The sequence below is a fragment of the Uloborus diversus genome, chromosome 5, assembly GCF_026930045.1.
Source record: "Uloborus diversus isolate 005 chromosome 5, Udiv.v.3.1, whole genome shotgun sequence".
Lineage (NCBI taxonomy): Eukaryota > Metazoa > Arthropoda > Arachnida > Araneae > Uloboridae > Uloborus > Uloborus diversus.
The window spans coordinates 138672483-138696899 of NC_072735.1; the positions used below are offsets into that span (position 1 = coordinate 138672483).

General features: G+C 34.6%; 1 protein-coding gene across 1 annotated transcript; it reads right to left on the reverse strand.

Moving 5' to 3' along the window:
* Positions 1-10289: 10289 nt before the first annotated feature.
* Positions 10290-23605, reverse strand: LOC129221983 (galactosylceramide sulfotransferase-like). The gene is made up of 3 exons (XM_054856391.1): positions 23525-23605; positions 12426-12570; positions 10290-11609 (listed from the first exon to the last, which is right to left on the reverse strand). Exons 2-3 carry the CDS (start codon positions 12524-12526, stop codon positions 10595-10597), a joined length of 1116 nt encoding a protein of 371 aa, XP_054712366.1. The 5' UTR covers positions 12527-12570; positions 23525-23605; the 3' UTR covers positions 10290-10594.
* Between the last annotated feature and the right edge of the window lie 812 nt (positions 23606-24417).

A 24417-nucleotide genomic window follows, 5' to 3' on the forward strand; every position in this document is an offset into this window, starting at 1 on the left:
TTATTTATTTTTTGAATGATTAAACAACATAATTTAATGTTTTTTTTAACTATTTTTAGTGTACCTAAATCCATACATTATTACAATATTACTGAAATCTTAGTTATATGTTCAATAAACAAAATCAATTGGGTATTAAACAGTCTCTTTGTTTTTCTTCCTTCTTTTTTTTCCTTTCTTTATTTTTTTGGCTGTTCTTCTTTCTCTTTTATCATACAGCAGTCAAAAAAGGAGAAGCATAACTACACCCTACACAGATTGTACGTAGTACGATGCAAAAGTTCGTGGACAAGCTGTATAGAACCTTTCCCAGAATAGTTCACATTACCGAAGCACATCCACCTTTAAAAGGTCACCTTGAGGGACTATGTACTTCTTCCAGTGTTCATATAACTTTTGGAATCACTCCTGGAAGTCATTTTTCGCTACCTTCTATGATGCAGCTTTATCTTTTCCTGACGGAAGAAAGCGGCGTTCATGCAAATGTTTTTTTTTCTGGGAACAGGTAAAAGTCACACGGAGCTAAGTCCAGCGAAACGTTATGTTATTTGTTTGTTATATCAGAGCATTGACCAATCGAACCGTGCATCCTCAACATGAAAGTCGATTTCTTCCCCACGATGAAGTTAAAGCAGCAGCGCAAGAGGCCTTACAGGAGATTGCGAAAAATGTTTTCGAGGAGTGCTTCTAAAAGCTATACGAACGTTGGCAGAAGTGCATAGTCGTCCATGAAGAATGGCAGAAGTGCATAGTGTGTTTTCAACTTACTATTTCATAACGTTTTTGAGTGACGCAAGTTTACGCGCATGCAGGCATCACAAGAGAATTTGCGATAACTAACTGAGGAGGCGTTCAAAATGGATATTTCGGTCATCTATATGCATGTACAAATGTGCCGGAAAAACTTGTGAAATTTAAATTGGGTGATCGTAAAATAGAAAATTAGGTCGAAATCTAATTTTTTTTTTGGGGGGGGGGTGGGGGGTGATTATACGATTCTTTATTCGTAGAAAGGAAGTAAAGTGAAATGAATCAACGATCCTTTAAATCCCTGATAATCTTATCAATTTATTTCTGTTTGATTTTTTTTTTTTTTGCCATCGGCCAACGGCATCGGCCATCGGCCATCGGCCATCGGCAATCGGCCATTTGGAGGAAAACAATCGACCATCGGCCATCGGCCATCTTTGAACAATCGGCCAACAATCGGCATCGGCCCATCGGCCAAAAGATGCCATCGGTCAAGCCCTATAAATAACCTCATCTGAAGCGAAAAAAAAAGATAAAAATGAAAAAGTCTTCAAGTACCAATAACAGACATGGGTACGAAACAGGGAACCCCGCTCTGCTATGCCATCTGGGGCTTCCAGAGAACTGACCTTTCGGCCGGGGCCCCCTTACCCGTAAGGGAACGAGATCTAAACCACTTACGACTCTAGACACCGTGGACCCAGGTACGGACCTGACTCCGGTGGTGCCCATTGCCTACTCACTGTCCCACTCGATAGCCATTGGGCAGATACAAATCTGCTCACACGCAAGTAAAGAGTGGTCGTTTTACATACGTGGATGCTACACCATCGTAAAACCCTCCCCATTTACCCGGGCTTGGTACCGGCATAGGGACGGGCCTGGCCCCCAAAGACCAGACCCCACCTACGGCTGGGTTTACAGACATGGGTGTGTCTGGTACTAGAAAAACGAGTTTTCTGGGGATGAGTAACAGACATAGATAAAAACTCACATCAAAAGTGATTGTACGTCGAAAACGATGAGAAAACTTAAAAGAGCATAGTTCAGACATTAAAAATACCTCCAGCATGCACTCATGTCGACATTTTACAATGCAAATTGATGGTTGAAAACACTCACCTTTTTAACCTAAACAGCTAGCTGCAGCATGAAACACCAATTAACCTCGAGGTAGCTATTCCTAACCTTCCATTACGACCTTGTAAATACCTACTGACTCATGAAATTCACTCTGATAACATTAGATGACTGCACCGTATACATTGGCTACAGCAACATCAGTTTAACCCGCCTAAAATTCTTATTATTTTAATCCAAACTTATGACTGTCTGTTACTGGACCCTTGTCTGTTACTGGTGCCGTCACCCTAGTTAGCGTGAAGAAATTGCTAGATAATATTACGTGTTGCCATTTCTTGCTTGAGTATTAAGAAATGAAATTCGTTAATGCAAAGGTTTCACGTATAAACTGACTTTTGCGGTATCACTTCATTCAGTAAGATTTTGGTTTTTCTGGGAATTTGGCGATCTTTATCCATTGGCGTCAAATTTTTGCCAGCAGTAATAGCGCGACAATTGTTTTTCCTTTGCATACGCAAACAAATAGTAGGGAAATATCTACACTACTGGCCATTAAAATTGCTACACCAGGAGGAAATGCAGATAACAAAATGATATTTATTGGACACATATATTATGTTAGAAATAAAAAATGATTAAATTTTCAAGAAATTTGGGTGAATAGATCCCGCGAAATCAGTACCCAGAACTACCACCTCTGGCAGTAATAACAGCGCTTATACGCCTGGGCATTGAGTCATACAGAGATTGGATGGCATGTACAGGTACAGACACCCATGCAGCTTCAAAACGATGCCACAGTTCATCGACCGTAGTGGCTGGCGTTAGCTGACGAGCCAGTTTTTCAGCGACCATTGACCAGACGTTTTCCATTGGTGAGAGATCTGGAGAACGTGCTGGCCAGGGTATCAGTCGAACATTTTCCGTACCAAGGAAAGTCTGCACATTCCCTGCCAGATGCGGTCGTGCATTATCCTGCTGAAACAAAGTTTCGCAGGGCTCGAATAAAGGGTAGTGCCACGGGTCGTTACACATCAGAAATGTAACGCCGACTGTTCATAGTGCCGTCAATGCGAACAGAGGGTGACGGAGATGTGTATCCAATGGCACCCCATACCATCACGCCAGGGGATGGGCCAGTATGACGATGGCGAAAGCACGCTGTCAGTGTGCGTTCACCACGATGTCGCCTGACACGAATGCGACCAGCATGATATTGTAAACATAACCTAGATTCATCAAAAAAAAATGACGTCTCGCCATTGGTACACCATGGTTCGTCGCTGATCACACCATCGAAGGCGTTCCTGTCTGTGATGCAGCGTCAATGGTAGCAGCAGCCATGGTCTCCGAGGTGACAGTCCATGCTGCTGTAAACGTCGCCGAACTGTTCGTGCAGACACTTGTGGTCTCGCAAATGACCCCATTTCTTGACTCAAAGTTCGTGACGTGGCTGTACGATCCATGAAGGGCATGCGGATAACATGCCTGTCCTCTCGGCTGCTAGTGATTACTGGCCGTTGAGAACCAGCACGATGATCTGTATTACCATCCTGAACCCATCGATTCCATATTTTGCTAACTATCATCGGATCTCGACCGACGGCGAGCAGCAGTACTGCGATAGGAAAAACCGCAAACCCGGTAGGCTACAATTCGACCTCTATCAAAGGCAGAAACGTGCTGGTACGCATTTTTCCTTCTTACACGAGGCATCACAACAATTTTCCAACACGCAGCAACGTTCAAACTGAATTAGCACGTGGGAAAATGTCTGTACTATTTCCTTATTTAAACACATTGTAGGTGTCGCTGCGGGCGCGTGCGCTGTCTAAATGCGCTGAAAAGCTAATCATTTGCATATCACATCATCTTCTTCCTGTCGTTTAAATTTCATGTCTGTACTATTTCGCCTTCTTGGTGTAGCAATTTTAATGGCCAGTAGTATATTTGCACAGGGTTATCGCAAAGCAGGGTGCTGTTCAAGAATTAAGTCACGTTTTAAGGTAGGATTCATGAAATTGCAAGTTTGTGACAAGGGGGAGGAGAGAGAGATTCAGAGAGATTAATGATAAGAGAGACATACACTGGGAGGATGAGCCATTGCAAGTTTTTTTTAATGAAAATGGCATTTGTCACGCTGTTTTTTATAAACAAAGAGAGGAGGGGTATGGTGAAGTGTGAAACTTTGTGTCAAAGGGGGAAGGGGGTCAAATATGTCGAAAAAAGTGTGACATTAGCTATGCACAGCCCTTAACCATTAAACAATCACAAAGACAAACTTTAAAAAATTGTACTATTATTGCGACGTTCAGTGTTTTCGAATGGACAGTTTTTAATAAAGGTTTAATAAAGGGTTGGTTCATTTGACCATGGGTCATTCCATACGAAATGAGCAAAATTCGCAAAAAAGTGGTGGCCGCAAGGTAACAGATTTTTATGAAATTTGGTATACAGGTTCCTTTTATGCTTATATAAAAATATCTAAAATATTTTTGCTTAAAATTTTTTATTTGAATAGTTACATGCGATTGAAAATTGGTCAAATTGAACAGCATTCTCATAAATGCTAAATGTTGCACTTTTGAAGGCTTGTATCTTATTAACTATTTAATGAAAACATAAAAGTTATATGTTGTTGCAATCTAGGGAGTAGGGTAATTAATCTGATATCAGTAAAATTTTCAAAGTTATTATAGCTAACTTTTAACCGAGTTTCAAAAAATGAAAATGTTTAAATTTTCTCATAATTAAGCATTTTATTTTTTAATCTCAATCTTTAAGGAATGCATTAGTTTTGTTCAAATTAATACCCAATAATGTGCTAAGTATCATAAAAGAAATACCTTACTTTTGAAGTTGTATTTTAACTCCTTTGTCTTCAAAATCAGTTTTAAACTTAGTGACATTTTGAAAAATGATGATTTTCCCCTTCACGTACACACAAAAATTCAAATGAGAGAAAATTCAGACAACTTTAAAATTTTACAAGAATATAGAGCTGTGTTTCTACTATTCGCTTGAAGAAACTCGAAATTGGTTTTTGATTTCCAAACGTAAAATAAAATTCAGAAAAAAAGATTTTTTTTTTTCGTTTTATGGGTCAATCCATACAGGTTCAACGAATGGATGCGCTCGACCATTTTTAATTTTTTTTTTTTTTTGAAATTCATATTCCTAAAAGCTGCATACGAAAGATGTTTAAAACCACTTTTATTTTTTCTCTCAACTGGACCTTTGATTTTTTAGAGGTCATCAAAAGTGATTTTCGTAGTCAAAAATGGGATTTTTAGACCTTTGCATTTTGTCCGAAATCTATTTGAATTACATTTATGACAGTTAATTTAACGCTTTGCTGTTAAAGTGCATAAGTTGATAGTCTTACATGCTGAGTTACGTAGCTGTAAGTTAATAATTAAAATAATGGCAACAGGTTAAAGTTCAAGGCCAAATGTAAAAATTTTACTCATTTCAAAGGGGGATAACTCACGTGACGGAAACACAAAATGAAATACGACAAAAACTAATCACTGGAACCATGCTAAAAAGAATATGTAACTGTTGCTGTGTGTTTGTGCACCCTTTATAGATTACAGCCCCTCAAAAATCGGAAAAATGACGAAAATGACATTTTTAGACCCCTATGAACCAAAAGGGGATGGAATTAAAAATAAAATTTCCTGGCCAATTGAATATTCCGTTCAAGTACTATACATGTTATACATATTATTTTTTGTATTTGGTTTGTAAAAAAGATACAGGTCTTTGAAATTGAGCAATTTTGCTAGTCAATTCACACACTAAAACAGAAATAAAAAGTGTGAAAACTTCATTGCACCTTCTTAAATTACGTATATTGTGCCCTATATAATACATTATACTGAAAAAACATATTGTAATTTTCAAAATAATTATTTTAATTTGATAACTTAGAAATATTTGAACATGAATGTGTAGTTTATACTGTATGGAACCTGTATGGATTGACCTTTATGTGAAATTCCGTCAAATATACTTATTCATGGATAAAACAAATTTCCTCAAACTCATAGCCCAATGTCAAATGCTATTGTGAATTAGACGAGATGATCCTCTGCCCGTATCTTTAAACTCAGTATGTTCTTTAAGAGCTCTTGTTTTTCTATATCATGAATGGAGGGGTAAATTCATCACAATAATTTAGGAAACATTTCAGCAAATACCTCATAAACATGCTTTTGGGAAAATGAAACATGAAAGAAATGGTTAGTTTCGCTAAACTTACAATAAAAAGAAGTAACTAATGAAATTTTACCTTAGTTCAAATTACTCTGGTAACAAAAATACGCAGATACCAATGATTAAAATTTAGTAGCATCTAAAAGACACTTCAATATGTTACGTAAAAAAAAGTGAGTAAATTTAGAGCATTCCCTCATCTTCAAAATAACATCTGAAATAAAGGAAAAAATGAAATTTTCGAAAATTTTTGATTTTTTAAAGTACAATTTCGTTATCAAGAAATTCATAAATAACTACTAAATTAGAGCAGATAGTTATTTATAGATATATTTTTCATTCTGAATCATTTTTACTGTTATTTTTTCATTAAAAGAACTAGAAAAGTGATTTGAAATCTGAAGTAAATTGGCAAAATTTCAATCTTTGTTAATATCTCAGATTCAAAAAAAGATCCGAATGAATTTTACTTTGCTCATTCCCAATAGAGATTTGTTTATAGAATGTGGAAATATTTATTTTTTAAGTGTACGTTTATAACTTATGGAGTTACTGAGTCACAAACTGGCTGCAATGAACTCTGAAAATTTAGGCTTAGCGTAAGCATCAACGTCTAATTTCAATAACAAAGCAACAAACAGTTTTTAAACTTCCATACTTTGCATTCCCTCATAGATATGCATGGTTTACCTAAATAAAAATTTTCATTGAAATCTGTGACATGTCAGCCACAGCTGATTTGCTCATTTCGCATGGAATGACCCCCATTTGAAATTTTATACCTCTAATGCCAAAGATCAAGGTAACTTAATCAGTGATAGTCGACTTCTTATAAGAAGTTTTTTTATACAGAAGTTTTACGTATAAACTGAGTTTAGCGGTATAATTTCATGTGAGAATATTTCGATCATTGGGAAATTGGTGATCTTTATCCATTGGCGTCAATTTTTAGACACCAATGCCAGTGCGAGAAATGTTTTCCCTTCACACACGTAAACAAAGAGTAGAGAGATATATATTTGCTTAGGGGTTTGGGGGGGGGGAGGAGGGATAAGGGGACATATGTTATCCGAACTGAAATTATTCACGCCAAGAATTTGACGACCACGCCAATTTCCCACTTATCAAAATATCCCTTTTCATTCATTTATCTTGAGATTAACGTACAAAAAGCTTTAATTGTATTATTTTTTTTTTTTATTTTTTTTATTTTTTGGTGCAAAAGCGTTATTAATAGGCTATGCTACACCACATACAGAAAGTAATATCGGAATAAATTATTACTGTTTGGTATTGTGAGTTCATGCAAAAATTATATGTTCCCAGACGTACACTAAACAAATGTATAAGAGTAAAAATAAAACTGTTAGAAACAGGGAAATTCATATGTAAGTTTTCTCAAATATTCAGTAATGAATATGGTCGAATTTCGACCGCTGGGCGAACCCTAGTATAGATAAGTTTTTGACAGAAGAATGACCTACGAGTTTCAATTGAATTATTGATATTACCTTCTGGATCAACAAGTTAACCCATTCCTTGCCCCAGCCGAGACAGGATCGGCCGCGCAGTTTGTGTTAATACTGCCCCGGCCGATTCAGGCTCGTCGCAAGAAAATGGTTCCTAACTGCCCTCGACGATCCTGTGTCGTCACGGCGTTTCTAGCAGTTTTTGCTTCGGCCGAATATGTGTCGGCGATCCTTCCAGGAGCAGAACCCTGTTATTGCGCTTCTCTGTTGGGTTCTGGAGCTTTTAGGGGAGCGGTAATCAAGCTCTTTTCTTAGATAAAAGGGATGTAACTTATAGTATTTCACGGAACTTGTTGTAATTTATTTTATTTTACTAAGATACTAACTTTTCAAGTACTCTTTGATGGGACACGTATAATGCTTCAAATAATCAGGCATTATATTTTTATCTTTTCGTGGAAGCTTTGTTTCTTAGCATTCTGGCATTTGAACTCCTGATAAACAAGTGTGAAAATATTTCCTTACATATTTATCAATATTTCTATGCCTGAATAAAGCAAATAAACAGAAATATGTTTTTCTTGTTATCAAAAATCCACCTTCTTACGCAAGTATCCTTCACTAAATTGTTCATAATCCTCAAATTTTATAATTTATTTTACGCAATATTTTTTTTTAATTATCTTACGTATCTTAATTTTGTACGAGTACGTTTTTTTATTATTATAATGTGTTTACTACGCTTTTTATTTATTTGTATACTATTATTATTTTTTAGTGCTTATTTATTTTTAAATCATGATATTTTGAAACGTAAATTATATTTTTATATATTCGCGGCACCCTTTGATGGATTTTTAGTGATACGATTTTGAATATTTTTAATTTCACGAAAAAAAAAAAAAAAAAAAAAGACGATCGCATTGACTATACGTAAAAGTTGACTATGTAAAACATAAAATAGATACGACAGTACGAATAAAATGATAATATCTTGTTCTTTTTTTTTGTACGCTTTACTCATAAGAAACGAAACATTCCTTTTCCCCCATTCTTTTTCAGATTTTATTTATTGTCTTAAAATAGCTCCAATGTTTTAATTGTACCTTCTTTTATGAGATTTTAAAAATATAAATTATATATTTGGTTTCTTTTCAATAATCAAATTGCCATAATTAGTAAATAATCCTATGAAACTAACTAAAATTTATCCAAGTATGTTTAAAAAAAAAGATTTAAAATCCGACTCGATTTCAAGCAAGATCTCCTTTTTTTTTCCTTCTGAAGACATGTTCCGTCATATAAGCATAAAAGCTTGCTTTGAAATTCCTTTCTGAGCTAAACTGTTTTGTTGTAAGAAAATAATGTGAAAGGGTTGACCACAAAACACTAAAACCTTCTGACCATTCTTTGAATGGAACTAACTTGCTCGGATGTTTGCAAAGAGTGTCCTTAGAGAATACAGACCTCCCAGTCGGTCCAGTTATTCCTCTCTCAGCTGGGGGCTTTTAAATGCATGCACAAAAGTATCCTTTAGGGAAATAGGGGATTAGCCGCAAGTTTTGATCTTTTGTAATCATTTATCTTTAAAATACTTCCCACGCTTGAACAACTGATATCTGGGCATTCAGAAGGGATTTAAAAGTCACCTGAATTACGATAAAAGTCGACCATAGTCCTGCCATCAAAGGGATGTCTCTGTGTTTATTGGTCGTTTTGAAGTGTCACAATATATCAAAAGGCACCGAAGAATACTTTTTATCCTCTTAGAATATCATTCCCACACTTAAAGCGTTTTTGTCCATTCAGCGTTTTGTCCGCTTGCTCACACGTTGGATCGATCAGTCAATTGTTTGAAGAATGTTTTGTTGAGGCCTTTTGAAAGATAGATCATCTTACGTTTAACAGTAAAAGAAAAAAAAAAGATATACTGAGATAAAAGCAAAAAGAAAAATAAATGAATAAAATAATTAGTGTTATGAAAATAATTTCTTTTCGTCCAATCCTCTATTGTTTCTTATTTCCCTGTTATGTACTGCGTAAATGTATGAATATTTCAGCACATATTAGCAACCTTGTATTTTATTGCACTATTTAATTCAGTGCTTAAAAACAAATAAAGCGAAGCGATTTTCGAATGCAAGCTGAACAGCAAAAACAACATTAAAATACCGATAGCAAAATGGGGAGAAAAGTGTTATTACAACGTAGCAAAAAGCAACTCCGTTTCGTTATCTGCGGCATGCGCGTTAAGGGTTTTCGGGCTGGTCATGGAATGGGTTAAAAAAAACCTCTCTGCTTTAGATAGGCCTTAATCTCTAGAAAAAGAAGTGTGGGAGCCCTATAGTGCTTAAATAGCCTGCATTTCATCAGAAATGTTAAAAGTGAAAAGAAGTGCAGGGGCGCAGTTCTCGTGAGCTACCATACAAATTCAGTTAATTATTTTAGCCATTATAAAGATGTTTTATCCCAATGAATGCTACTCAAAACTTCCTTAAAATTTTGGGTAAAATATTTTTAAGCAATAGCTAGCATGAATAAAGATTTCAGTGAATGCTATATTTTTGGATATGAAAAGGAGGTTTGAGTTATCTTCTGAAGTAGTGATACACGGATATTTAGTTTTGAAGGAGGGCGGCGAAAATGCCCTTTAACCTTCTTCATAAGTTTTAAAAACTTATAGACCTAAAACATTTAATCAGAGAAAGTACGTACAACAACGTGCTTACTTCATTAAGCACTTGATTTAAATTTAACCTTTTTTAAGAATTAACCTGATTTTAAAAATTAGGAACAATTTCGGTTAAATTAAAAGAAAAAAAATGTCGAGTTTGGTTCTAAAATGATAAAGAGAACTAGTATTAGAGTAAAAAAAGTGAGAAACAGAAACAGTTACAGGGGAATTGTAATACTATTTCACGAATTCTTAAAGTTTTTGCAGAAGCAACATTGCTTGAAAAATAATCCTAAAATAGCACTTGAAAAAAATATATATAAAACAAACAGTCAACTTTGAGGTTAAAAAAAAAATTATATAAAGGCCCGGTTTCTTTTCTTTTTTTAGTTTTCTTAAGCTATAATTTCATTTTTTCATTGAACTTTGTTTTTTGCTTAACCCTCAGAATTTCAGTATAATCAAGTTCAGATCGAGTCAATAAATCGCATGTTTCGTTATTAAATTCCTTTTTTGATCTCAGTAGTTCTATCCGAGGGTTGTAATATGCGTTATTTGCTGCTTTAACACTTTCCGAAGTTTTGCTTTCATCTATACAAGTGTCGTACCACTGTTTTACTTTTTGTTTCAATTCAGTCATTTCACTGGCCATGTTATCCTCACCAAACTCCTTTACTTTTCTGTCAAACACATTGAGAAAATGATTGTACAATATAACGTCTGCTTGATTATATTGCTTTAGCAGTTTTCTTTCTTCGTCCGATAACTCACTCTTAAATCTCTTTGTTCTTGCATTGACCTTGAACACAACGACATCGTTAAAGTCCCAACATAGCAACTGCCGCAGCATAGCTAAAGATTCGTCCATCCTGTCTGCCACAAGGACCAAATCGAACCAAGTCTCTATCTTCTTTAAGTATTGACGAACCATCGTCTCGTTGTCAAAGATAACAGGATCAGCACCCAGATCGAACATCATCTGGTTAAACCCGATTCTGCCACCGAATCTTTTCCCTTCATACTGCTTGCCAACTTTCAAGAAGTTTCGTAAGCTTTTGAACTGCAAATCAAAGCCGTAATAGTAAAACAAGGACTCAAAAAGCTTAGCTGGATCTCGGAGGATGGTAATGAATATAGTGTTGTTGGGCATGATATCTTTAATTTCCGTGAAATTCAGGCGGGTATGGTGGGTCAGGATGTTGAAAACAGGTGGTCTTGGCTGCATAATCTGGGACCGATCGAAAAGTTGAGGATGTCCGAGGTAATTGGTTGTTGCTGGAAGTGCGAAGTTTAAATTCCGTGTGTCTCCATAGCGCATTAGGATATTTTGTATCGATGAACCAGCACACTTATGTGTTTTCAAGAAAACAATGTTTGACTTTGGATAACAAATTGCAGCTTTTGGTGAATATAGTCTGAAAAAGACAAAAAAGAAAGAAAAACACCAATGTAAATTAAAAAACTGAACACCGTAGTTTCACCGTAACAGGAAAAAAATTTAAATGCCTTTCTAAATAGGAAATGTATTGTTCAGGCTAATCTGAAATATCAATTAAACAAAACTATCAAATAAGATGTACAACATGTTATTTAAAAACTTTACATGGTAATTCGTTTGACGTTTGTTAGTTTCGTTTGAAAATTATTTGACGCATGTTACACATTAGTGGTCACAATGTCGATGATTGAAAAAGGAATAGGGTAGTACAAATACAAAAAATAAAAGTTACACCTCTAGCAGTAGAATGTTCATCAATACTCATATGTACAGTAGCCAATTCACTGATCGAGTAACGCTCTGACGTCATCAACAAAGAAACTCGCGCCATAGCATGCGTGATGTCATTATTTCATTGTTGAAGCACCAAAAATCCAGTTTTTTTATGTGTTGATAATATTTTTTTGGTAATGTGTGATATGCAGGGAAATGCTTTATTTTGACAAGGCTGAACTGGATTCTTTCACTTAATTGGTTTACTAAGAAGACTAATTTAAGGAGAATGAAGAAACGAAAAAGTGGTCAACAATGAAAGCTATCTACTGAAATTTAGGGTCAACCCACTTGAGTTAGGATTAAAATTTCAGCTATCAAAATATTACTAAACAAGCAATTTCTTCGTTCAAATGGAGAAGCAATTTTCACCCGTCATACCTTGACGGGCAATTTTCTAGTATGATAATAATAGTTTAAAAAATTAGTTGGTTTATGTTAAAGAAAACATAATAATTACATTAGCTGGAAGCTGATGAAAAATCCAAACAGTGAAATGACTGCCAAAAGACAAAAAGTAGTTCCATGAGTTATGTGCAGATGTCTTATAGAAACAGACATGCCATCGAACGAACCAAAGATTAGTTCATATTCGTCCTGTAATCCTGAAAAATAAAATAAGTAAGGGTATTAGACATATTTATCTTGTAAGCGTGAAAGAAAATGAAAAGCTGTGGTGCTGGTGAAATCTCCACTCCTGGGATATAGTCATTCAGTAATCACCCCCAGAAGTGACGGAGGAAAAAGTTACTGACCAGAATGGATGACTCACCACAAAAAACTGTGATGTTCACGAATGCACAAGAATAATAGCCTTTGACTAAGTATTTATTTTATGGGAATCATTAATTTTAGTTATATAAGCACAGTATACACACATATAATTAAGAAAGGGTTCAGTATTTTGTGTGGAAACCTTGTTTTTCCAATACAGCTTGGATACGATCAGGCATGGAAATACATAATTTTTCGCAATAGTCTGGTGTAATTTCTGTAATTCACACTTGTTTCATAGTTTCTCTTAAGTTCGAAAGTGAAGTGGGGTTACGCTCAGCAACGTTGCGATTTAAAATATCCCAACAGTTCTCGATTGGGTTTAGATCTGGAGAATTTCCCGGTCATGGCCCAAGGCAGTGGCGGATCCAGCTGATTGTTTTGGGAGGGGCCATCCGAAATTTTTGAAAAAACTCCGATCTCCCCAGAAATTTTATTAAAATGAAGTTTTAAAAACTCAATTTTCGGGGTATCGAGACATTGGGTGAGGGGGTGGATTTAGGTATCTCCCTCGAAAATGTTTCAAAATTTAAATTTCCGAGTAATTTTTGATAATTAGGAAACTAAAAACGCATTTTGTCTATTTTTGATGATGTACAGAGAAAGGTCAGGTTTCGGGCGCTGGCCCCAAAATACTTTTCCAAAATAAATCTTAGAAACCAAAATATTCTGTCATTATACATTGAGAAGTTAGAAGAGGAGGGGTGCTCTTCTAGCTCTTCAGCTGTCCAGCCTAAAAATCCTCCTTTAGGTAATGTTTGCTTACATTAAAGGAAGTGTGAAGGTGCTTAGAATCCTTCCTTCCTGGAAATATTTTGCCTTTGAGGCTCTAAAAATTCGATTTTTAACTATATTTATACATATTTTAGAAAGGGATGGAAGATTCGTGAGCTCCTCCAAAAACCTCCATTTAAAGCTATCATCACGATATAAACTAGCGAGGGAGGGGGTCCAATCAAAAATCGTTTGTAATTGAAGTCCCAAAAAAATTCATTTAAGTTGCTTTTAAGCAAGTTAAGTGATAAGGTCTAGATAAGCTAGTTTCCGTTGACGTTTTTTCCAAATAAAAGACATAAAATGCAATTTTTTGCTACATATCAAGGCATTTGTGAAAGGGCATGGGAAAAGGGGGGTTTTAGTTTCAAAATTAAAGCCATAAAAACGAAAATTTAGGCTCTCTTTGGTCTTGTGAACACTAGGTATACTCTGAGAACTGCAGCATTTAGGGATCGTCCAAGTGTCTGTAGTTGGAATCAGGAAATGATGTAAAAGATGGAGAAAAATTTTGGAAATAAAAGTTTTGTTTTGAGGATAGGGATATAATTTATCTCCTAATTAAGGCCTATACTTCTTTTTCAGTTAAACACATGTGTTAAATTTTGTTATTTTCTCATATTTCTTTCTTTCTTTCTTTTTTTCTTTAAATTCCTACAATCACAAGGCTTTGGGAGCGGCCATGGCCCCCATTGCCCCCCTCTAGATCCGCTCCTGGCCCAAGGATCTGAAACCCCTTATTTGCAATCAATGTCTTTACAGATTTAGTTTGGTGGCAAGGTGCTCCATCATGTTGGAAGTGTGTGCACTGGTTGATATTCATAAAGGTTGGTAACTTCTCGTTTAGCACATCCAGATAAACAGTTACATTAATTGATGTGCCTTCAGGCATGAAGCACAGTCCAAATCTCCCTTTGGCACAAATGGTTCCCCATATCATGAGTTTTGCAGCATTCTTCACGGGGGGAATAATGTACAGTTGTTGACAGTTTCTTTTATTGGGAGGTCTTCGTATGTTTCCACAAAATGCTTAAAACTGCAATACTTGAGTTTCGTCTGAAAACATCACATGTTTCCATTGCTCCGCAGTCCACCCCTTAAACTTTTTACAAAATCTCAGTCGGTCAGCAATATTTTCGGGAGACAATTTAGGCTTCTTAGCAAGCTTGTAGAACTTTAAATTGGCATTGAATAGCCTCCTCAGGATTGTCCTTTGGCTTGGGACATAATCATCTTTTGGTAAACCAGCTTGGATTGCTTTTGCTGATTTTCTGGGAGACTTCTTCGTGGCCAAAATTATGGAATCATCCATGCTCTTGCTAGTGCTTTTTGACGAGCTTTTGGCTTTGAATATCCATAGTTTCCGGTTGTTTTGAAATTACTTATAGACCTGGAAACTGTCTTTAGTGTCAACTGTAATCTGGCAGCAATTTCCCTAGAATCTTTATTTGTGCATGCGTTTCGCTTGAAATTCTTTTACCGGGCATTTTGATATTATTTCACCCTTCTGAAAAAATTTGTGTGTCAACACACGGCGAACACAACAAATAAACTAACCAAATGTCAAGCAAGAACGCTGGCAGTCAGCCAAAACAAACTTTTGGCGACAATACGTCACTATGAAAGGGGAAAAAAAATAGTCATCCATTCTAGCCAGTACTGTATCTAGCGTATGAAGAATCTAACTGTATCAGAAGCTGACGTATTCCTGTACAGAGAGTTGTACTCAGTGAGGCGGATTTCGATTTTCCAGATGCTTGAAAAGCTACATCAGAGGTTAGATATGCGATACACGGGATAACTCAGAAGTGCTGAAATCTTCTGTTCTGCTTTGGGAATGGTGTTGTTTAGTTAACTAACCCCTTAGAGAACAAACTTCATCGAGCAATTTCAGTATGACACAGCTGGTTTAGTCTAAAAATTGTTAATCTTTGTCTTTTCTGGCAGCCTCATTTAGCTTTCGTTGTCATTCTGACGTTCAGAAATACGTATCAGACAAGTAGGTAAGCATAAAAAGTAAAGATGAAAACGTAAAACATAAAAACAAGAAATGAAGCACTTAGAAGCAGGCCTGTCACTTTGAATTTGTTTCGGGAGGGGGTAGGGGGCAAAAAGTGTATTTAGAATTTAAATTTGATCGAACAACAAAAACCATGCCTAATATTAATTTTTCAAAGTTGGGGGATACAATTGACCCCCCCTTCCCAAATGATGTTCCTGTCTGGAAGAAAAAGGGGTGTAAGTGCCTATTACTCCTTGGATTGACGATTCTGTTCATGAACATTTCACTAATATGATTGACGCTGTTTTCAACATCCCAGCGTCAAGCGGAAAACGGTATCACCAAGTGTCACGTTGCTTTGTTTACTTCCACTATCACTTTTCACTGAATACACTATACAGCCATGGAAAAAAAATATAAGGACAAGCAAAAAGTCGCCAATTCTAGGCGCCACTTGGTTAGAAAAGTATGCAAATATTTTCAGGATAAAAATACGTGAAATAAAACATTTTCAAACAAACTTTGCTTAAAAATTTTTGAAAACTATTAAAATGCATGAATTTTTTACTAGTTTGCTACTTAGAAAAAAATTATAAGGACACACATTTATTTTGGGACCAGGAACAAAAATTTGCATATTTAGTCAACACATATGATTACAACCCAAAAAACTGGTACGCAGTAAGATTGTTCACTTTATCTCGTTCTTTATCAGGCCGAACGCACACAACTCTCTGAATGTGAAAACGACAAATTGTTGCTTACAAAAAATGTAGAATGAGTGGATGTGAAATCGCAAGGAAGGTAACAGATCTAAAACAGTAGTTTATAATATTTTAAAGAATCCAAAAAAATAAAAATATGGCAAGAAAAAGCGTACAGGCAAGCTTCCCACTGTTACTAAGCGACAGAAACGAGCAATTGTTCATGGAGCTTACTTAAAAAAACAAGTTCTACTCAAATAAAAAGATCCATGAATGTACCTTGCACTAGCCCAACAGTGCATAATGTTTTGCAAAAGAATTCCAATATTACATATGCTAAACTACGGTCACATTCACCATTTACAAAGTTTTAAAAGAAGCTTTGATTGTAATTCGCTAAGAAACACGTTTCTTTTGGGTCTCGATGGAAATATATCGTATTTTCTAGAGAAAAAACTTTTATTTAAACGGACCAGATAATTTTCACCGTTACCGGCATGATTTGCAAAACTAAACCTTTTTTTTTTCCCCCAAACGAAAATTCAGAGACGGTTTTGTGATGGGTGTGGGTAAGTTTGGCAGCTAATGGAGCACCACCAATTGCGTCTATTCGATCTCGATTCGATTTGTGTTGACATGGTAGCTGAAAATTTATTACCTGAAGCACCCCTTTTCACAGGTGGTGATTATTTGTTTCAACAAGACAATGCAAGTTGCCAGGTGTCTTGCGGATCACATTCAAGGTTTGAGGCCAATTCAGTGATAATTCTGGACTTACCCACAAGAAGTCTTTATTTAAATCCCACAGAGAATCTGTGGGGCATTTTAACTAGAAAAGTGTCTTAAAGATGGGACACAATATGCAAATTAAGACGAACGGACGTCATCCATTGAATTCGCATGTAAAAACATTTCTGAATCAACTTTAACTCAACTTTCTGAGTCAACGACTGGACGATTGGGGAGGGTAAATGTAAAAAGAGTGTAGAACATTAATTTTTTTTTCAGGATAAGTTTGTTTAATGTCCTTATATTTTTTCCACGTTTCACCAAATACGTTTGTGTTAATTTGTGATTTAACAATGATATTGTAATTTAATTTCATACTAACAGGTGTCTAATGCTTCCTATTTATAATTAGTAAATTATGTTTGATTTTGATTGCAGTTGATGATTACTTTCATATATAACACTCATTTTTAGCCTACTTTCCCAGTAAAAGTCAAAAAAAGAAGAAAAAAGCATGAAAGAAGGCTTAATGCATCTTAAAAATATCGCGAAAAACAAAAAAAAAAAAAAGTCAAAAATAAATAAAATAATTAAATAAATATCGAAAAATTAAAAATTGGAAAGTAGGGTATTGAGATGGGGGAAAATGTCTGTCGGTCTGTCTGTCTGTCCCCCCCCCCCCCCCCCTAATAACTTTTGAATGAATAGTCCGATTCGAACAAACTTTTTTTTGTTCGAAAGATCTCGGCGAGGACACCTCATTCCCATATTTCACTTTTTGATTTGAACTATTTTTTGATCAATTTTGAACAGTTCAAAAAAACTTAACATTAGCGCCTACGGGGAAATTCAAGGCAATTCCGAACTGTGAGGCGAATTTGCTTCAAACAAACTTTGTAGGAAAAAACATTTGATGATAAACTTGTATATAAAATATCTTTTTGATTTGAACAATTTTCCGTTCAATTTTGAACAGTTCAAATCCCTTAACATTAGCGCCTACGGTTAAACTGAAAGTCAATGTAGATTCCGTACTTGAAGGCGGATTTACTTCAAACAAATTTTGTTGGAAATAGCTCTTAACGTCAAGCTCCAGACTCTGACTCATAGAACTTAGGAAACCTGACTCCGACTCCTCTTCCCGACAATTAATCGGACTCCTACTCCCCGACTTCGACTCTGATTTCGTAGCTTTGGCAAAAATTTATACACGGAGGACAAATAACTGACTCCGATTTTTGGATATTCGACTCCGACACCTTTATCCCAAAATGAGATTGACTCCGACTCCGCAGCTATGGTTTTAACTGTGAAATGATTATTGTTGAAATGACTTGTTTTTATTTTCACGCTGAAGTTTTAATTTAGGTATTCAGTTTTCGGCGAATAAACTCGAAGTCATTCATGTTTCTACATACAGATATACGCAGACGATTTTTTTCTTTTTTTTTTTTTTGATAATGAAAATTATTTCTTTAAGTTGACATTTTATTGTTTTTATTTATTTTGGTAATTGTATTTTTTAATTTAAAAAATTATTTTTAACAACAGGGGAAAAATAAACTTTTTTTTAAATATGATGTATTTATTTTAATAAGATGATTAATTTTAATTAATATTTTTTCGTTGTGAAAACTGTTAAAGAATTTTTTTAATGGAAAAAAGTGTATTAGCTGCTTTGTTTAAAAGGTGCTTTTTTTTTTTTTTTTTTTAAAGATGAGTGAGGAATATTTTATTCCTAGAAATCAGCTTAAAATATTTAAAAAATATTTATGAAACAATTTGCGATTTTAGCTATTTTTGAAAATATTGATCAGGTACTAGAAAGTAGTATGGGTATATGGGAAAGTAGGCTCGTTTAGTTCTAGACAGAACTTCTTGTTCAACGTGTCCTTGTAATTTTTTCCATGACTGTAGTAACTTAGGTAGGTGCCACCATACAGCATATGTTTGAAAAACTTTGCAATGAAAGTCTATTTGCGGTTTAACTTTGCACAGCTATACTTAAAACTTTAAATAGTTTGTTTAATACATCCCTTTCCTCCCTGCCTCAATTACACTCATCATTTTGCCGGTAATACAAAGAGTAAATTGAATAGATACATTTGTGCGTACCTTACTCGTACTTGTCTTGTACAATGTTCTTTAGTTTTTAATGGGAAATTTTACACTATGTTAGATGGTCTGGCTATGGGAAATCCCCCTTAGCCCCATTCTTATTCATAGTTACATGCATTATTTTGAGGTTAAGCTGTTCCAAAAACTGTTTTAACTTTGTTTTAATGAACCAGATTCAGTTTAAGAATGATGAGGTTTTATCTATTTTAAACTCGATTGATCCTCACGTTCAATTTTCTTGTGAGAAAGAACGGGACGATTGCATTCCCTTTCTTGATGTTCCCGTTTCTCGTACTGAATTTGGTTTTGAAACTACCGTTTAGCGCAAACCTTTCGCTGTTTCTTTACCTCCTCATAGACTATCGTCAAATGTATTCTGCTTTTATAATACTTTTGTTTATCGTGCTATTAATATTTGTTCTTCACCGGAACTTCTTAAAGTGGAACTTACAGAGGTGTGAAATTTATTAGACTCAAGGAGCGAAAAACAGGAAAATCGATTTTTCCGGTTAAAAAATAACCTCTATCTCCTTTCTGAAAGCCCAATTATGTTTTTCGACAATAGCCGAAGTACTATATACATTATTTCGCCTCAAAATTTCCCGTTTCCCTTTAATTTCCCCTCCGTGCCAGCATTGAGTCTTATCTGATAACAGCCGTCATTATGTTCTGTTGTTGTTTCCAAAACTTTTTCTGCAGCTGTGAATGGCGTACAGTATTTTTTCATGTGTTTTTGCGCTAGGACCACCAAAATAACAAGTTTATTTTATTTATTTTTTTTGCACACTGGTTTCAGGGAACAGATTTAGTGTTCGTTTTCATGTTTTTTACTTCGAACATCGATTTTGGTGAATTTGGTGAAATAAGTAAGCTGCCTGACCTCTCACCACGCAAGAAAGCATTGGTTATGTTGATGTGAGACCAAAGTATTTTTATACAAAAAGACATTGCGAAAAAACTTTCTATTTCCCCAAAAACTGTCAGCAGAATCAATGTTTCTGTCAAAGAAAACGTACAAGTTGTCCCAAAGAGGCAGGAAAAATGTAGCAGAAAATGCAAAAGGTATCTCCAAGGATGGAAAGAAAACTTATTCGAACGGTCAAGGCCAATAGAAGAGCAACTAGTAAAGACCTTATTAACAGTCTGAAGCAGTATGGAGTGGAGTTGGACCCACCATTGGTCCAACGAAGACTCATCACCAATGGGATGCCTGGTCAAAGGCCACGCAGGAAGGCCAAAACCATCCCAGATATGGCAAAGAAAAGGATTCACTGGTCAGGATTCACTCTCTAGAACATTTCTTGAACATATTTGGTCCAGTGAATCCTTTTCTTTGCCATATCCGGGGTGATTTTCACCTTCCTGCGTGGCCTTCGACCAGGTATCCCATTGGTGATGAGTCTTTGTTGGACTAGAGCCCCTATAACTACTCAGGCCGACTTATCCGCCATTTTGGATCAAAAGGTGTTCTGACGTGCTTCCGCGCTTTCCGCGTTATCGCCCTTTTCAGCTCAGCTTCGTACTCGCGTAATGCATTTTTTTTCCTTCTCGCAAACACATAATGAGATTTGAATTTGGAATGAACTAATTATGTGAGTACAAGAACGCAGATACGCAACATAAAAATACAAGTACGCAGAAAATAAAAAAGAACTGTGTACATGCAAAAAAAAAAAAAAAAAAAAAAAACGCTAGTAATATATCTGTTTAATTATAATTTAAAAGTATTAATTTATTTAATGTTTGCCTAAATTTGGTTAAAAATAATTGTGTACATGCAAAAAAAAGCTAGTAATATATCTTTTTAATTATAATTTAAAAGTTTTAATTTATTTAATGTTTGCCTAAATTTGGTTTTAGTATTGTTTGTCGAAAAATCATGGATGAAAATAAGTTTTAAATTTTGTTTCAAAAAGGGATTTTCATTAAAAAAAGTTCAAAAATTACTTTTTTACGAAGTTAATTTCATGCAAACAAAAATAAAATATTTTAATTTAAAAAAAAGTAAAAAATTCCTTTTTGTTAGCTTTAGGAGATAAAAATAATTTTAGAGTTAGAATCTAAAATTTTTAGAGAAAAAAAAATTGTATTTCTGAAATAAATAAGCTTAAATTAAAAGAAGTGTTGACAAAACTTTTCAAACACCTTGCAATAAAAAATAAATAAATTATAACATTGTTGAGTCATTATTGTCAGAGAATTATGTCATGAATAAAATCTTGAAGAATTAACTAGTAAGTTTTTTATGAGGATGTTAAAAAAGAATATTATAAAAACCAAACCAGTAATCAATGCTTTGAATAAATACAAACACAATTCATGTAAGATTTATTAAGAATCACAGCACAAAATATACCTTTGCATTGGCTCTCTAATTTTGTTATTGTGAATTAAATATAAATTTTTGAACAATCACAGGGAGCTTCCGCTCATTATGTAAAGGTATGAAGATGCATCGAAACATATGAATTCAAACAACTAATTAAAGAAATAAAAGTGCACAGGATATACAGGGTTTCCCAAAAGTAATGAGCTTTTTTTTCAAAAAATAGATGTTTTGATCAAACATCTAGTACAACTTAATACTCTTAAAAATAGTCTCATCCTGCGTCTATACACGTTTACCAACATGTTTTACATGCATCTTATTTTTGTTGTTGAAAAAAAATCATCTGATTTTTAAGCGTCTAAAGCTACGTTAACAACTTTCTGCAGCCCTTTAAAAATGACGCTAAATTCGTCGCCTTAAGTTAAGAACCACTCATTACAGAGAATGAATTTTTATGTCAACATTTCCATTATAGAAAAATGATTAAGAAGTTCTTCTTTCGAAAGAGAAAGGAGCAGAAACAACATTTATCAAGTATAGGGAACGAACATTATCAAGAATGAGAGAAAAACAAAACTAACAGATCGTAAAAATGAAGCAATTTCAGTTGGCGAGCTAACAGCTTCGCTAGTTAGTATTGTGGTCAAAAACTTTTTTAAACTATTTGATTATGATTATTTATTAGAAATCAAATAATTCAATTATTACTTCTATTACTTACAATATATGAGTGCATAAACTCTCTAATTCCTTTAACGGTGTTATAATTTAAAAGAAAATAAACAGCCACTAATAACGTTGTTTTACAAGCTTGCTCTGCGGTAATGGATCAACGGCAGACGACTTTTGATCCAAAATGACGGATGCGTCGGCTCTTTACTATAGGGGCCTTACGTTGACCAATGGTGGTTCTATCTCCACACCATACTGCTTCAGACTGTACTGTAGGACTATACTGTTCCCGGCACTGTAGTATTATAGCCTCTATTGGCATAAAATGAAGAAAATTCCTAAAATATTTTATAGTTATCCACAATTAAGAGATAATGGCGATAAAAACCATTTAAAACGGACTATTAACCTGGTTCAAAGCTATTCTGGAACTTAGAAAAACACGAGAGAATTTCTCACATAGTAGATTTTATTTTTCTCTAAAATTTAATAAAAACTGCAACTTCAAACAATAGAAATAAAATATGCTTATTATTGAAAACTCTTCCTTTTTTGTTTCAGAGCATCAAAAGATTTCTTTAATTAATTACATTCTACATAATATTAGAATGTATGGGGGCGAGAGTTTCCAACTGCTGCAAATCAGCATTCGAGAATAGTTTCTTAGCAGTAACTTCAGAATTATTGGATAATACATTGAGTTGCGAACAGTGCTGCCAAGTTATTTTATGAAATAAATAATAGAAGTCTGATCTAACGGTCTTGTCAGCAGAGTGATGCAATGGGAATTTTACCGTATCTTTTGAAGTGAAACATACTAAAAAATATGAAATGTGCAATACTATCCGTATGATTCAAAGTTACTCTAAATGACTATTTATTCTAGCATATTTACCATTAATGCCTTACTTGATTTTCGATTTCACATTAGAGAAATTCCTTCGCAACAGACGACCATTTATACGGAAGAAAATGTCCCTGCAGCTATAAAACAGCACTAAATATTTATCTGAAATATAGTCGTACATTGAATATGATGACATAAATTATAGTTGGGGCAAACCTAACCTGTTTGCGACGTAATGCAGGTATTAGGATCTGTGTAGCCTTCACAATGTTGCCAGGTTATATTTGTCCCGACTATAGATAAATATGGTTACTTTGAGAAAAATAACTTATCTTAGTAATTTGAAAAAGATATCAAAATTTATATTCGTCTGTCACGGTGAACTTTTTAAATTTATAATTAGTACAAAAATAAATTAGGTCTCTCAAAGTAACGATATTTGTCTACTCTTTGTCATCACATACAAAGTACAACCAAATGTCAGATGAATATTCAATGCTATTTAAAGCTACGGGGGCATTTTCTTCTCTACGAATGCTAGTCAGTTTACAATGAAATTGCACATTAGTGTTAACGCACAGTGAAAGTATTGAAAATGGCAGGAACTTACCTTTAAGGAACAGCAGTTTGTGCACAATAATTCTACAATTAAAAGTTTTAATCTTTTGAACGACACAAACCTCTTATGAAGTTTAACCAGAAGAAGGATTTCATAAAACAGTCTAAGTAAATAGCGGAACTTCATGTCATATCTTATCTGTTGAAGTGAATGGTCACACAGTTATCACCAAGAATAATAAAAATTTCTTCGTCTTCAAAGATTTGCGACTGAGAAGTTGTTTTGAGATTAAGAAAATGTTCAGCATGTTTCAGCTGTTTTCTTTGTTTCTTTCCTTTCTTTTTCTTTTCTTTTTTTTTGTACCTTATTAGTTATTATTATTTACCTGTTTCCCGCTATCTCTGCCTATAAGATAAGGCACTGGTGCTTTTGTAGGGCTAATAAAGAGGGAAAAAAACAATCTGGGGGTAAAACCGATAGACATTTATGTTTCGACTGGAACTCAATGAGCATTATTATTCCATACGCACAAATGTATGTGTGAAACAAATTTATATGTGTGTTTTAGTCATGCAAGAAAGCATTTTTTAAACAAAATGTCTAGAAAGTGACCTTTAAAAAAATTAAAAATATAAATAACAATGATTAAAAAATTATTCCCACTCGAGAAACATTTAATTGGAGCTCTATGAGAGCACATAAGTGCAGGACTAAACATAGATTAAATACTTAAAACAGCATTTCTTAACCTCTTTTGACCCGCGGAGCATTATAAATTTTGGAACAAATTTTCGAGGAGCGGTGCGGGTTTAAAAAAATTTGAATGTTTAAATTAAGATAAGTAATTTTTTTCATTCTTGATCAATTTTCTAATGGAAGATTTTACATTGGGTTTTATGAAAAGATATTTTTTTTTCAGTAATTGATGGATGATGATAACACTA